The 13,277-nt window shown below is 35.6% G+C and overlaps 1 protein-coding gene across 1 annotated transcript; it reads left to right on the forward strand.

Annotated features, from left to right (window-relative positions):
* Positions 1 to 1,033: 1,033 nt before the first annotated feature.
* Positions 1,034 to 2,576, forward strand: LOC126728957 (stemmadenine O-acetyltransferase-like). Its single transcript, XM_050434728.1, has one exon. The coding sequence runs from the start codon at positions 1,069 to 1,071 to the stop codon at positions 2,344 to 2,346; it is 1,278 nt and encodes a 425-aa protein (XP_050290685.1). The 5' UTR covers positions 1,034 to 1,068; the 3' UTR covers positions 2,347 to 2,576.
* The last annotated feature ends 10,701 nt before the right edge of the window (positions 2,577 to 13,277 follow it).

Consider the following 13,277-nt stretch of genomic DNA (forward strand, 5'->3'; position numbering starts at 1 on the left):
TTGTGAAAATGTTGTAAAATTTTGTTGTGGACGTAGAAGAACTCCTTGGTGTTTTAGCATAATGCTATATGTTGTGAGTTTGATTCTAGTTAAACCAATTTGAATACTTGAATTGGGCTAAGCAGACTTGACTTGGAACACCATGATCACAATTGAATTCCCCACCCCTGTCTAAAGAATTGTCAAAGAAGGTGGCCAGGAACAACACCTATACATGCAAACCAAATTCATGCTTCTTTTCTTTTGGCCAAAATGGATGACAATTTGGCCATAAATGCTTGCCAATTTTTTTGACTTGACAAGTTTCATGAAAGTGATGAAGCTTTAGAGAAATAGGCAACCTTAGTTTGGTGGACATAGTAGTTGTGCGGAAAGAAAGTATTTCCTAAGTAAAAGATTTGTATGAAACAAAAAGTAGAAAAAAGAAAAAGAAAAAAAAGAGAGTAATGCCTTAACCTGAGAATCACCAGAATTTGAGTTTAATAAAAATAAGAATAATGCTACATTTATAACATTTTCACAATAAATCCTATATAGTAACTAGTAAGCAATTACTAATTCCAATTTGCATTAATATCGACACCAAGTATATATAAGTGTTTGTGGTGTGTGGGAGGCAAGGACCAGGGTTTAAGTCTCTAGGAGGGAGTTTCACACACATATACACTTAGATTAAACTAGAGTAGAATTTTTATTTTGTAAAAAAAAAAAAAAAAAAAAAAAAATTTGTCACATAAGATTTATAGTGAAAATATTGTAGATATAATATTACTCTAAAAATAACTTTGTTCCCTCAAACATAATCCTTAACCCCTTAAATAAATAAATAAAAAGTTAAAATAACAACAATAAAAATTAGTTTGCAATTTGAGAAGTGTAGTTTGCAATTTAGCCTTAATATTGTGATTACAAGCCACTAAACTGAATAGGAATATTTCTTGAAAGAAAATTACCAAATCAGGTACCTAAAATTGTCATTCCTCCTCTATATAATGAGGCTACATGGACTTGAACTGGAGAAGCATAACATTTTTCCTTTCCTTGTAATTTGGGGTTGTACAAAGCAAGATGGTGATGAATGTTGAGATAATCTCCAAGGAGATAATTAAGCCATCATCTCCAACACCCCATCACCTTAGGAAGTTCAAGCTTTCCTTCATAGACCAAATTGCACCTCCCTTTCATTTTCCTATCATTTGGTTCTATGATTCTAAGAAATTTGTGGATGTTGAACCATTTGAAAGATCTCGTTTGCTAAAAGAGTCTCTAGCTGAAACCTTAACTCACTTCTTTCCATTAGCTGGAACACCTATTAATGAAGAATTCTCCATCAACTGTAACGACAAGGGTGTAGACTATATTCAAGCTCGAGTCCTGTGCAAGTTATCACAAGCGATACACAATCCAAATGGCAACGATCTAATCCAATTGCTACCATTTGATAGCTGCAATGATTTTGGAAAGGAAGTTCTCCTTGCTGTCCAATATAATATTTTTGAGTGTGGTGGAGTTGCAATTGCTGTGTGTATCTCACATAAGCTTGCTGATGGAACATCTGTAGTCAATTTTGTTAATTCATGGGCTGGCACATGTAGAGGAGAAAGTGAAGTTATAAGCCCTATTTTTGATGCACACATCCATTTTCCCCCAAAAGATATAACTGGGTTCATGCCAAATGAAGCCTATATTTCAAAAGAAAAGATTATGACCAGAAGGTTTGTGTTCAACAAATCGAGCATAGCCGCACTAAAAAGAGAAGCCTCTGCTGCATTTGGTCCAGAAGACAGGGTTGCATCACGCGTTGAGGTCGTTTCAGCATTCATATGGATGCGTTTCATGGTGATGGCTCGGACAAGGACAACAAAACCTAAGCAAGTACCAGCAGTTCATGCAGTGAACCTGCGAGAGAGGATGGTTCCACAACTTCCAGTGCATTCCTTTGGGAATCTTTGGGGGGTTGCGATTACAGCAGAAATACCGGTTGAGATGGAGAAGGATTACCATTTTTTAGTGAGGCAGCTTAGGAACGCTTTCTTGGAAATCAATTCTGAGTACTCAAAGAAACTACAAGATGGCCCTGTTGGAGATTTGGATTTTCTAGGAAAGGAAGACAAACAATTCCAAAACTTCTGTAACTTTAGTAGTTGGTGTAGGTTTCCTGTGTATGAAGTTGATTTTGGTATGGGAAAGCCCACCTGGGTGTGTTGTCCAGGCATTCCTATTAAGAATGAGGTAGTCATGATAAGTACCAAAGATGGTGATGGAATTGAGACATGGGTGAACATGAATGAAGAAGACATGGCCAAGTTCGAAAATGACCAGGAGCTGCTCTCATATGCTAGCTAGCTTCCCAACAGTCAACAGAGATAAAGTTTTAGTCAAATTCTAATTAAAACCTTCTCTTTTTATTTTATTTTATTTTTAATTTTAAAACTAATTTATTATTTAGGTATACTTGTATTGGACTTTTATTTATAATTTATCTATTCCATTTAAATAATCTTTTTTCATTAATTACAAATTTTTGTATCACTCATATTCATCAAATAAGAGCGTCGGAATCATTAGGTAGCAAACATCAAGGTGGAAATTCAACCATCGATATTGCATCTCTCTAATCTAGGCACTTAGATGTAGTTGTCACTTAATTACAAATATGTAACCTAATCGATACTCCTTTAGGTTCTTTGAATTCTATAGGTAGTGTAACTATCAAGATCAATGTAGTCAATTATTTTTCTCTTAAAAAAAAAAAATGTAGTATCCATTTAGAAATAGTTTATCTAACTTTTTGCTGAAATCTTTTTGCTAAAAGTGTAAAAAAGTATATTTATACCTTGAAAACAATTTGAAAAAGTGAGAAAAGACAAGAAAAAGTAAGGTTTTAAAAAGCCGTACATATAAAAATTAAAAGCTAAAAGCTGAAACTTATACCAAACAGGCTTGTAGTCAATTATCTCTCACATAAGTTTATGGAAAAATTTAATGGATACCTTAAGGGTATTTGTTTAGAAAATATTTTTAGAAACTTTTTATGGAAAAAGAAAAATATAACTACTTTTTATTTTTAATTTTTATTTTACAGTTTTTTTATATCTTCCATAAAAAAAAGTATCAAAACTTTTCTAAGATAGTTCATTAAACAATGCTCTAAAAATATCGGTTAACCGGCCTAAGTTTATTAGCTACCTCTCGTTTCTATACTAAGATTCATATTGTTCATATTTATTAGCTATCTCTCATTTTATACTAAGATTCATACTATTCATATGTCATTTATGACGTGTAGAAAGGTCTTATGTAGCGAGTCTTTCGGTTGAATATTGTAAAAAATAAAGTTTTTTTGTGATATGGATACTGTTCAAACTTATTTGGCAAAATGAGGAGAGAAGTGAATTTCGGCAATGGTGTTGCTAAAATTTTGAGAAAAAGTAAGAGAGAGGAGAGGGAAATGATGTGATGGATGTGGTTGAGAGAAAAAATAATTTCGACAATGATATTGCCAAAAATAAAAAAAATTGAATTGTGGCAATTGAATTGCCGAAATTGGAGGATTAAAAAAAAAGAAAAAAAGAAAACTTAATTGTGCCAAGAGTAGTTCTAAGGCCACGCACTATTTTACCATATTTTTTACAAACTCTTGTTATGGCCAATTTCTTACTAGTTCTCATTAGAGCCCACCAATAACATCACTTTTTTATTTACCAATAATCACTTATCACATCAACCGTTTATGAAAGTTTTTGTAAAAAAGTTTGTATCTCTAGCATTTTTCCAAAAGTGGAGGATTTATTTTTTTTTAAAAAAAAAAAAAAAAAAAAACCCTCAATTGTGGCAATTGAATTGCCGAAATTAAAGGATTAAAAAAGAAAGAAAGAAGGATTGTGGTAAGATTAATGCTATAGCCACACTTTTGGATGACTAAGAGTGTGTTTCTCTATAATTTTACTCCAAAAGTGTGGTTGTGGCATTAATCTTACATAATCAAGGTTTTTTTTTTTTTTTTTTTTTTTTTTTTTTTTTTTTTTTTTAATCATCCACTTTTGGCAAAATGCTAGAAATACAAATTTTTTTACAAAAACTTTCACAAACTGTTGATGTGATGAGTGATTATTAGCAAATAAAAAAGTGATGTTAATGGTGGGAACTAATGAGAACCATTAAGAAATTGGCCATAACAATAGTTTGTAAAAATATGGTAAAATAATTTGTGGCCATAGTATTACTCTTGCCACAATTCATTTTTTTTTTTAATAATTCAATTTTTTGTTTTTTTAATTTTTGGCAATATCATTGATGAAATTCTTTTTCCTCTCTCCCACATCCATCACATCATTTTTCTCTCCTCTCTTCTTCTTTTTCTCAGAATTTCAGTAATGGCATTGCTGAAATTCGCTTCTCTCCTTATTTTCCCAAATAAGTTTGAATAGTACCCATGTTGAGGGCCATTTGTGAGAGCCCAAGCAGAAAGAAAGAAAGCCCAATAATAAGGGCAATAAGGAATTGACAAAATAGATAGCAAAAAACCATTAGGTTCAAGCAATATGAATAATGGATCACAGGCCCAAGAAATAAACAAATAGGTCTTGAAGAGGCAAGTGGGCTCAAAGAAGCCCAGAAAGAAAGAAATAGCATCCCATGGGCAGTGTATGAGGTAGAAAAGCAAGAAAGGGCTGCCACAGACCCAGTGTGATGTAAACTAAGAGAGTAAGGAGTTTATGGCAGACCCATGAACCTTGAGGATGAGAATAAGGTTATTGGGCTAGGGAAGTCCAATGAAGTTAGTAAAAAGCCCATGGGAGTGTGGAATTAGCAAATGGGCCAAGGAAACCCAAAGAAAGCAAACGGGCCGTGGATGCCCAAAGGGACATAGGAGCTTATGAGTAAAAGCAAAATAGTGGCCATTTCAAGCCACTGAGAGAAGGAATAAACGGCTGATCCAAAAGAGGCCTAGCAAGATTAAGTTATTACGGCAGGAATAACAGTACAACATTGTAGGAAATAAAGAAAACCAAGGAGTGGGCCAAAGAAATGTAAGGCCCATCATCAGACACAGTCCAACTCTTGAATGGAGCAGAAAAACAAAGAAAAGCCCACATAAGAGGTCAAAAAACACGGACGACGAGTTTCTAGATCACGACAAACGTATGAGCAGCAGGCAGACTTTTGGACATATCTGAAAGGAAAAGCACGTGCATGGCCCAGGCACCACCATCCTGTACCCAGCCAATATGGGACGTGGTGGGGTCATGGGCCAGAGGTAAAAGGTAAAGGGGGTATGGTTTGGTGTTGGGAAGAGGGACAAAGACCTATTTTATGGTTCGTGCCCAAGCCTTTTTGAGAGGTACGTTGAAATTTCAAAAACGTGTACAAAAACACTTTTGAACGTTTAGACCCCCAAAAACCAACTTAACCAACCCAAGCAATATGTCAAACAACTAGTGTGCGGAAACTTAACATATGCTATAATATGGAATTGATTAAACAACTATCTAAGCCACAACAAAATAAACCACAGCAGATAATGTAAAGGCAGAGATAGAGAGGAAGGAAGATGCAAACACAGAGATAACACCAGATATGTTATCGAAGAGGAAACCGAAGACCTCGGCGAAAAACCTCTCCGCCGCCCTCCAAGCGGTAATCAATCCACTAGAAAATACAGTTGGGATACAAGGACAGCAATAGACCCTCCAAGCCTAATCTACCCAATGCACCTAAGCCCTCCAAGCTTCTTGCTCCAACGAGGTTGCGCCGAACCTTTTTCTTTTCTAGCTTTCCGGATTCCGCTACTACACCGTAGCATCAACCAATGAAGATTGGCTCCTTCCTAACTGCTTCCCAGAACTCCAAACGACTGTCTCACAGAGATGATAATGGTGAGAACCAGGTTTGGTATAAAGCCTCTCAAGGATTTGACAATGGAGAGGAAGAGAGTGAGGGAATTTGATGAGACTCTAAGGTAGAGATTGTGGGTGAAACAATCTGGTTTTTCTTTAGGGTTTCTCTCTCAAAATTCTCTCTGGAAGCTCTCTTTCAATCGTGGGTTAAAAGGGTATTTATACTGGAGTGAAGAGGAATGCGAAACGTCAGGTTTTTCCAAAACAGGGGTGGCTCGCGGCTTGACCTCGCGGCTTGACTAAGTCGCGAGTTCCAGTCGCGAGTTAACCGTATGGCCAGTTGTCCTGTTTTGTCCTGTAGTGCTCCAGCTAGCATGACTGTTCATCTTCCAGCATGCTTGGCACGTGTGCATCTTCTGGCGGGTTGAAGCCGCGAGTCCACCCGCGAGTCCCAGCCGCGACACTCTGTTTTCTTGCACACTCTTGAGCAAACTTCACTCTATCTCACTCACTACCCTTACAATAATCCCACCTAAATACAGGGTTACTAAATGCTGAATTACAAGCAAATTTGGCACGGAATAAAGCCAATTAGATGGTTGAATAAATTCAACCTTACATACGTCCTGCTGGGATGATAGACCACCCAAAAAAAGCAAGGTTGAAGGGGGAACCGCTAGGTGCATGCCTTGAGAGTAGAGAGAGAGAGAGCATTTATGACGTGGCAGGTGAGAGTGCTATGGTGTACTAATGAATGAAACAAACCTGCCTTTGTCGGGCAAGGGCGAGTGGCACATAGACGAGCCCTTTGGTGGTCAGCAAGTATGCCCAGACCAGACAAAGACGGTTAAGGGGCAAAGGGGTAAAAAACTGGTCACGGCAGGCACTACAAAAGGACCCTTGCCGTGCCTTGAAAAAAGGATCGAAAAATAGAGGGTATTCACGGAGTAAAAAGAAAATAGAGTAAAAGTAAACACGAGAAAGAAAGGAAAAAGATAAGAGAGAAAACAGAGGCAAGAAGAGAGGAAATTGAGGAAAAAAGAGAGATAATACAATGGGCATGCACTAGTAGGTCGATTTCCCTCTCTCCCCCTTCAAATCTTGCTCTCTTCCAAAACGTAACAAGGATTCCTTTTGGGCAATAACCATTTAGGTCCGACTCCCTCAAAGCCATTAATCTCCACAGCAGGATCTTTTCCTGGGAGATTACTTGCATTGAGAGGAGGCGTTCTCCCTTCTTTGGTTTTGCTTCGGTGGACCAAACTTAAAACTTGATTCTATGCCGCTTCTCGATTAGTTCATATTATTTTCTTTCTCCTTTACTTTCTATGTAAATGACGTTATCACGATTGTAATCATGTTTTATAAGTTGTGATTACTTGGCCTTTTTTATTAAATAGTCAGAGTACTCTGTTTTGCTATTATTATTATATCTGCTTGCCGAAACTCATCTGAAATAGTTCTGTTTGTCGTAAGCATACTCCTGGTAGACGAGTCATAGTTTGTGCACAAGCCAGCCCAAGTTGAGTTACAGTTGGACCGGTCTCAACTCCCTTACTCAGAAACATTCGGGCCCATTATCGCAGGAGGCAGCCCAGCCTAACGCAATACACAAAAAAGGCCCCCACAACCCATATCACAAATGAACTTCATTTTTTACAATATTTAGCCAAAAAACTCCTCATGTAGTTATACTAGAAGTCTTTTGGTTGAATATTGCAAAAAAATTAGTTTATTTGTGATATGGGTACTGTTTAAACTTATTTAGAAAATGAGGAGAGAAGGGAATTTTGGCACTGGTGTTGCCAAAATTCTGAGAAAAAATAGGAGAGAGGAGAGAGAAATGATGTGATGGATGTGCGAGAGAGGAAAAGGAATTTCGATAATGATATTGCCAAAAATAAAAAAATAAAAAAAAACCAAATTGTGGCAATTGAATTGTTGAAATTGGAGGATTAAAAAAGAAAGAAAAAAAGAATACTGAACTGTGGCAAGAGTAATGCTACGACCACAAACTATTTTACCATATTTTTACAAACTGTTGTTATGACTAATTTTTATTGGTTCTCATTAAGGCCCACCAATAACATTACTTTTTTATTTACCAATAATCACTTATCACATCAAGAATTTATGAAAGTTTTTGTAAAAAGTTTGTATCTCTAGCATTTTGCCAAAAGTGGAGGATTAAAAAAAAAAAAAACTCAATTGCGGCTATTGAATTGCCGAAATTGGAGTAAAAAAAAAAAAAAAAAAAGGTGTGGCTATAGCATTTTTATTAGATATAATTTTTTGCTTTTTATTAGATATAATTTTTTTACAAGTTTCATTGGGTAGAATGGATATTAATTTTATTTTATTCATCCAAAAGTGTGGCTGTAGCATTTTTTTTTTCTCAAATTTTGGAAAATCAATTGCCACAATTGATTTTTTTTTAATCCTCCATTTTGGCCAAAATGCTAGAAATACAAATTTTTTTACAAAAACTTTCATAAATTGGTGATGTGATGAGTGATTATTAGTAAATAAAAAAGTGATGTTACTGGTGAGACTTGATGAGAACCAGTAAAAAATTAGCCATAACAATAGTTTGTAAAAATATGGTAAAGTAGTTTGTGGCCGTAGCATTATTCTTGCCACAGTTCAATTTTTTTTTTCTTTTTTTTAATCCTCAAATTTTAGCAATTCAATTGCCACAATTCAGTTTATTTATTTATTTATATATATTTATTTTTTATATTTTTATTTTTGGCAATATCATTGCCGAATTTCCTTTTTCTCTCTCCCACCTCCGTCACATCATTTCTCTCTCCTCTCTCCTACTTTATGATTGATTTGTCATTTGAGCCTCTAATGGGATGGGAGCTCCACCAAGCTGACTGCCCATGCAGACTGATGTTTGCATCTTGTCTATGGGTAATTCGTAATTGTGAGCTAAATGAGTGTTTGTGTACCATTTCTTTTTCGAAAAACACTGGTTATTTGTGTCTTTAGAACAAGTCCAACCTTTGGATTCTTGTTTCCTAGTTTTTTTGATAATATTAATAACATAAAGATCACAGATACATTAGGGTCATAAGTACATTAGTATGGAGCATTACAAAATTCTGGGTGTACCCAATTACAGTGGATAGGTATTTTTGGGAGCTAAAGAGGCCAAATCGTCAACGTCAGACAAAATAACTCTAGGAACTAACATTATGCTAAATTCCATCCCCTACTGCTGCAAAGATTTTAGGCCTGTAAGCAGCGCTAGATCCTGCCAAAAAGGTTTTCTTTTATTGTTGCTTACTTGCTCCACATATTTGCATCTTGTGAGCACTATGATATGACGAAAGCCCAGTTCTTTAGCTTGCAAAAGCACTCCCACCTGTGTTTTCTTGGCTATTGTTAGTGAGGTGCCAAAACCATTACTATTGCATCCTCTAAAGATCTTTTCTTCCTTCCTTATTTAATGTTTTAAAAGCATAACTGCTCCTTCTGGTCTGTCGGTCCCTATGGCTTCCAATTTTGACAATTAATTGCCAATTTTGAGAGGTTAGTATTATCTCAATGGGATTAGGGCATTTACCTTCATGTACGACCTGGTTTTTGTGATTCCAGATTGTCCATAAGGTTGTAAATAAAGCTTGTGAGGTGTTCAAGTTCTCCTGATCCAACTTTTTGTTTTCAAAAATACATCTTGGCATCTTGCAAGCCATCGACCCACCAAGATCTGGTTAAGATTGGTAGTTTTAATGGAAATATACAATCATGGAGAAGTTTCCATATAAAAGTGAGGATTTTTAATGGTAGCTTCACTTTCCATAAGACACTCCAAACTCTGCTATGAATGTCTAGTTATCTTGTTCCTATTGGATTATCAGCCATAAAGTTCTTAAGTGGAAACTTATTAACTGGGAATTCTCCAGAGATGGAGTGTTTCCACAAGACTTTGTCTCTTCCCCCTTATGTGTTAGGTAGAGGAATGTGCAAAGTTTCATTGCAAGTGGGTTGCTAGTATAGAGACCTGACAGTGTCAAACTTCTAACTATGGGATGAGCTATTAATCAGGTCAGAAACAACATGGATGTTTTGATTCCCTTTTTCAAGTTTTAAGAATAATTGAGTGACCAAGATGGGCGGTTCTATAACCATTGGGAAAGTATTTTCCTTTAAGGGCTTTGTCTAAAAGTGAATTGGGGTGTTGGATAATTCTCCAATTACTAAATTGTTTAATGTCACTTGAAATCAATTAGATTTCAACAAAATACCAAACAAATAATTAAATTACATTTTATCTATTCTAGCTAAATTAGTTCTAATAGTTGATTAACAGATCTAAGGTTCAATTCTCACCTACAACAAAAATTGATTAGTGTCTTAGTCTGATGATAAAAGAACTATCATCAAGAGCAGATGCTATAGATTAAAACTATCTCAAAAAAAGAAAAAGAAAAAAAAAGAGGTTCTAATTACTTTATGTTTGGTCTTCTTAACTTTAACTCAAACACAACATTAAACAAATTTTAATTAAATTATATTTGGTCTTCTTATCAATTCTCTAGTTTAACTCTTTTTTATTCCTTTATTTTGAAGTTATTCTTGCCTATTAATTAATTCAGGGAGTTTAAGGTACCTGTCATAATATGTATGTACGTAATACAACAATATACATAAGTATAAAATCGATTTTTTGTGATAAAAACTCATTTCCAATTCAAGAGTTCCTATCCTTTGTCCATAAACTTCCGTCCTGAATGAAGGAAATCTAAGTTATGTATACGAAAACCTCCATTGTGTGTGTTTTTTTTTCAAAACCATCTGACCTAATGACAATCATTTTTTCATTTTAGGTTTTTTTTTAATTTTTTTTTCAGTTTTTTTTTTTTTGGGGGGGTGGGGGGAGGGACTACAAAAAAAGGGGTCTATAGCCGTGTTTTTTTAACCACGACTATAGGACTTAGGCCTATAGCTACGTTTTTAGAAACGTGGCTATAGACCCCAACCTATAGCTGTGTTTTTGAAAAACGCGGCTATAGGTTGTTCCAATGTAGTTGAAAAAAGAGTCTATCGTCGCATTTTAAACGTAGCTCAAAGTTGGCTTGTAGCCGTGGTTTTCAAAAACACAGCTATTGGCCAGGTTTGAGCTGTGTTTCTAACCGTGGTTATAGTTCAGACTTATAGCTGCGTTTGTAAAAAAACGCGGCTATGGATCCCTTTTTCAGCTACATTGGGACAACCTATTGCTGCGTTTTTAAAACACGATTATAGGTTTTTTTTTTTTTTTTTTTTTTTTTTTTTTTTAATATAATTTTTTCCCTGTTATCACAACTTCCTGCTATATACAATTTCCCAACATCACTACGCCCTGCTATCACAACTTCCTGTTACATTCCAACATCACAAGTTCCATAAAGTTCCCAACAAATCACAAGTTCCTAACACAAAACGCGGCAAAAGATATATACAAATTTTGTACATCACAAAAAATATACAAGAAGGATTCTTTTACATTCTAAACTGCCCTCAAACAGCCACAGGCAGCAAGCAGCAACATCACTAACGTTTTGTGTTAACAAAAATATATATACAAACGTTTGTGTTTACAACATGCTTAGAATGTCCTCAGTTTCATTTGCTTCCATTTTGAACGGAAAGGCTTTCTTGTCCACTTCATGGTAAAACTGCACAAATTATTCTTTGTTAAGTTAAATTTGCCAAATTTTTGCTTGCAATACATAATACTCTAAACATGAATTCAAAATTGTAATTCGGCAATGCTTAGATGCACATTTGTATCAAAAGGCCTCACAATGGAGCAATTTGGCAGAATAATGTTATGAGGGAACGAGACATTATTTGGCATTATTTTTTACCTAATTATAGAGTGATTTGGCTTTTCAAATGCCAAAATGAAAGGGAAAAGTGAAAGAGATTATATATGATAGGTGCAAGACTATGTACCTAGATAATTAGAAATAGGGAGAGCTCATTTGGATTAAAAAAACAATACAAAGAGTAACATGAGAGGAAGACTAAGCAATAATTCAACTATTCGTTAAAACAATCTAGTCAAAACTTCCAATTCAATCAAGTTCAGCAATACATTATTGGCATTGATAATGAGAGCTATTGTTTTGTTCCTTTACATTACGTATTTTGCATGTGTCTAGTCATGGAGATGTGAATATGCCAAGAAACTGTGTTCTTCATGTTTCAGGTGGCAAATAAGAATGTGATACTCTAGAGTAGTCACTATATCATACACCTTTGAAATGCATCTTGAATCAACTTATATTACAATAATACAATTGCATTATGAGATTTTATAACATATTCACTAGCAGAAAGTTTTCTTTCCTCCTGTATTGACTATTGAGGTTCATAGTTTATCCATCATAACATGATATGTATATATGTAGGCTACTATTTTTAGAGAAATTTTGTTTTACCTTAGGATTCACAATTCCATTCCCATCATTCCCATGAAGCATTGCCACCCTAAAATATATTAAAGGCATCGTATTAATATCACATAACAATGCATTGCAAAAAGTAGTGTTTCGCTAAATACCTGAGAAGGACCTATATCACGCATCCCCTGGCTAAGTTGCTCAAACATGCCTCTCATCGACGTCATCATTTCGGCCATTTGTGCTTGGTGCCTTGCCTCAGATTGAGCTAGTTCCTCCCTATGCCTTGCCTTAGATTGAGCTACTTCCTCCCTATGCTTCGCTAGTTCCTCCCTAGATTAAGCTAGTTGCTCCCTAAGCTCTTCATGACTCGTCTCCAACTTTGACATCCTTTGGTGAGTTCTGCTTGACGACAGAGTCGAGGTAAATTGTGAATAGTTTGTGCCACTTTTTCCTGATGGGGTGATTCCAAAACCTACCCCACGTACATGTTCTGGGCGCTCTGGATGACCCATCACCTGAGCATGCATGTCGTCGTTGGACCAGAGGATTCCATTACCAATCTCTCCTTGTAGTCGTATGCCCTATTCATTCAAAAGTGTTGCCATCCTATCCTATTTTCCCACAAGAACCAAACAACATGTTACACACCATAATCATTACAAACACAAAATACACTAAAATTCAATTCGATCAAATTATGCTTACCATGTTATCTTGCACATGGGCACTAACAGCAACCCCATCTTTGGTGCGGTATACTTGTTGATATACATCCGCGTGCTCGACTGCCACCCCTTTAGCTTTCGCCTACATGATGAACAAACATAAATACAATAAACACTAAGGCGTTCATGTTGTTATGCCATAATTAACACAAATCCACAATGAAATAGTCATAACATAGCAAAGTTTGTCAAATAAAGATAAAGCTGAGAGAGTAGTAAATAAATGAGAGGATTTAGCTAGCTTCCAAATACATGTGGGCTTGTTAAATGAAGAGATTAAAAATAAAAATGACATGGGGAGTTAGAAAATAGGC

Source organism: Quercus robur, chromosome 5 (genome assembly GCF_932294415.1).
Source record: "Quercus robur chromosome 5, dhQueRobu3.1, whole genome shotgun sequence".
In the NCBI taxonomy this organism is placed as follows: Eukaryota; Viridiplantae; Streptophyta; class Magnoliopsida; order Fagales; family Fagaceae; genus Quercus; species Quercus robur.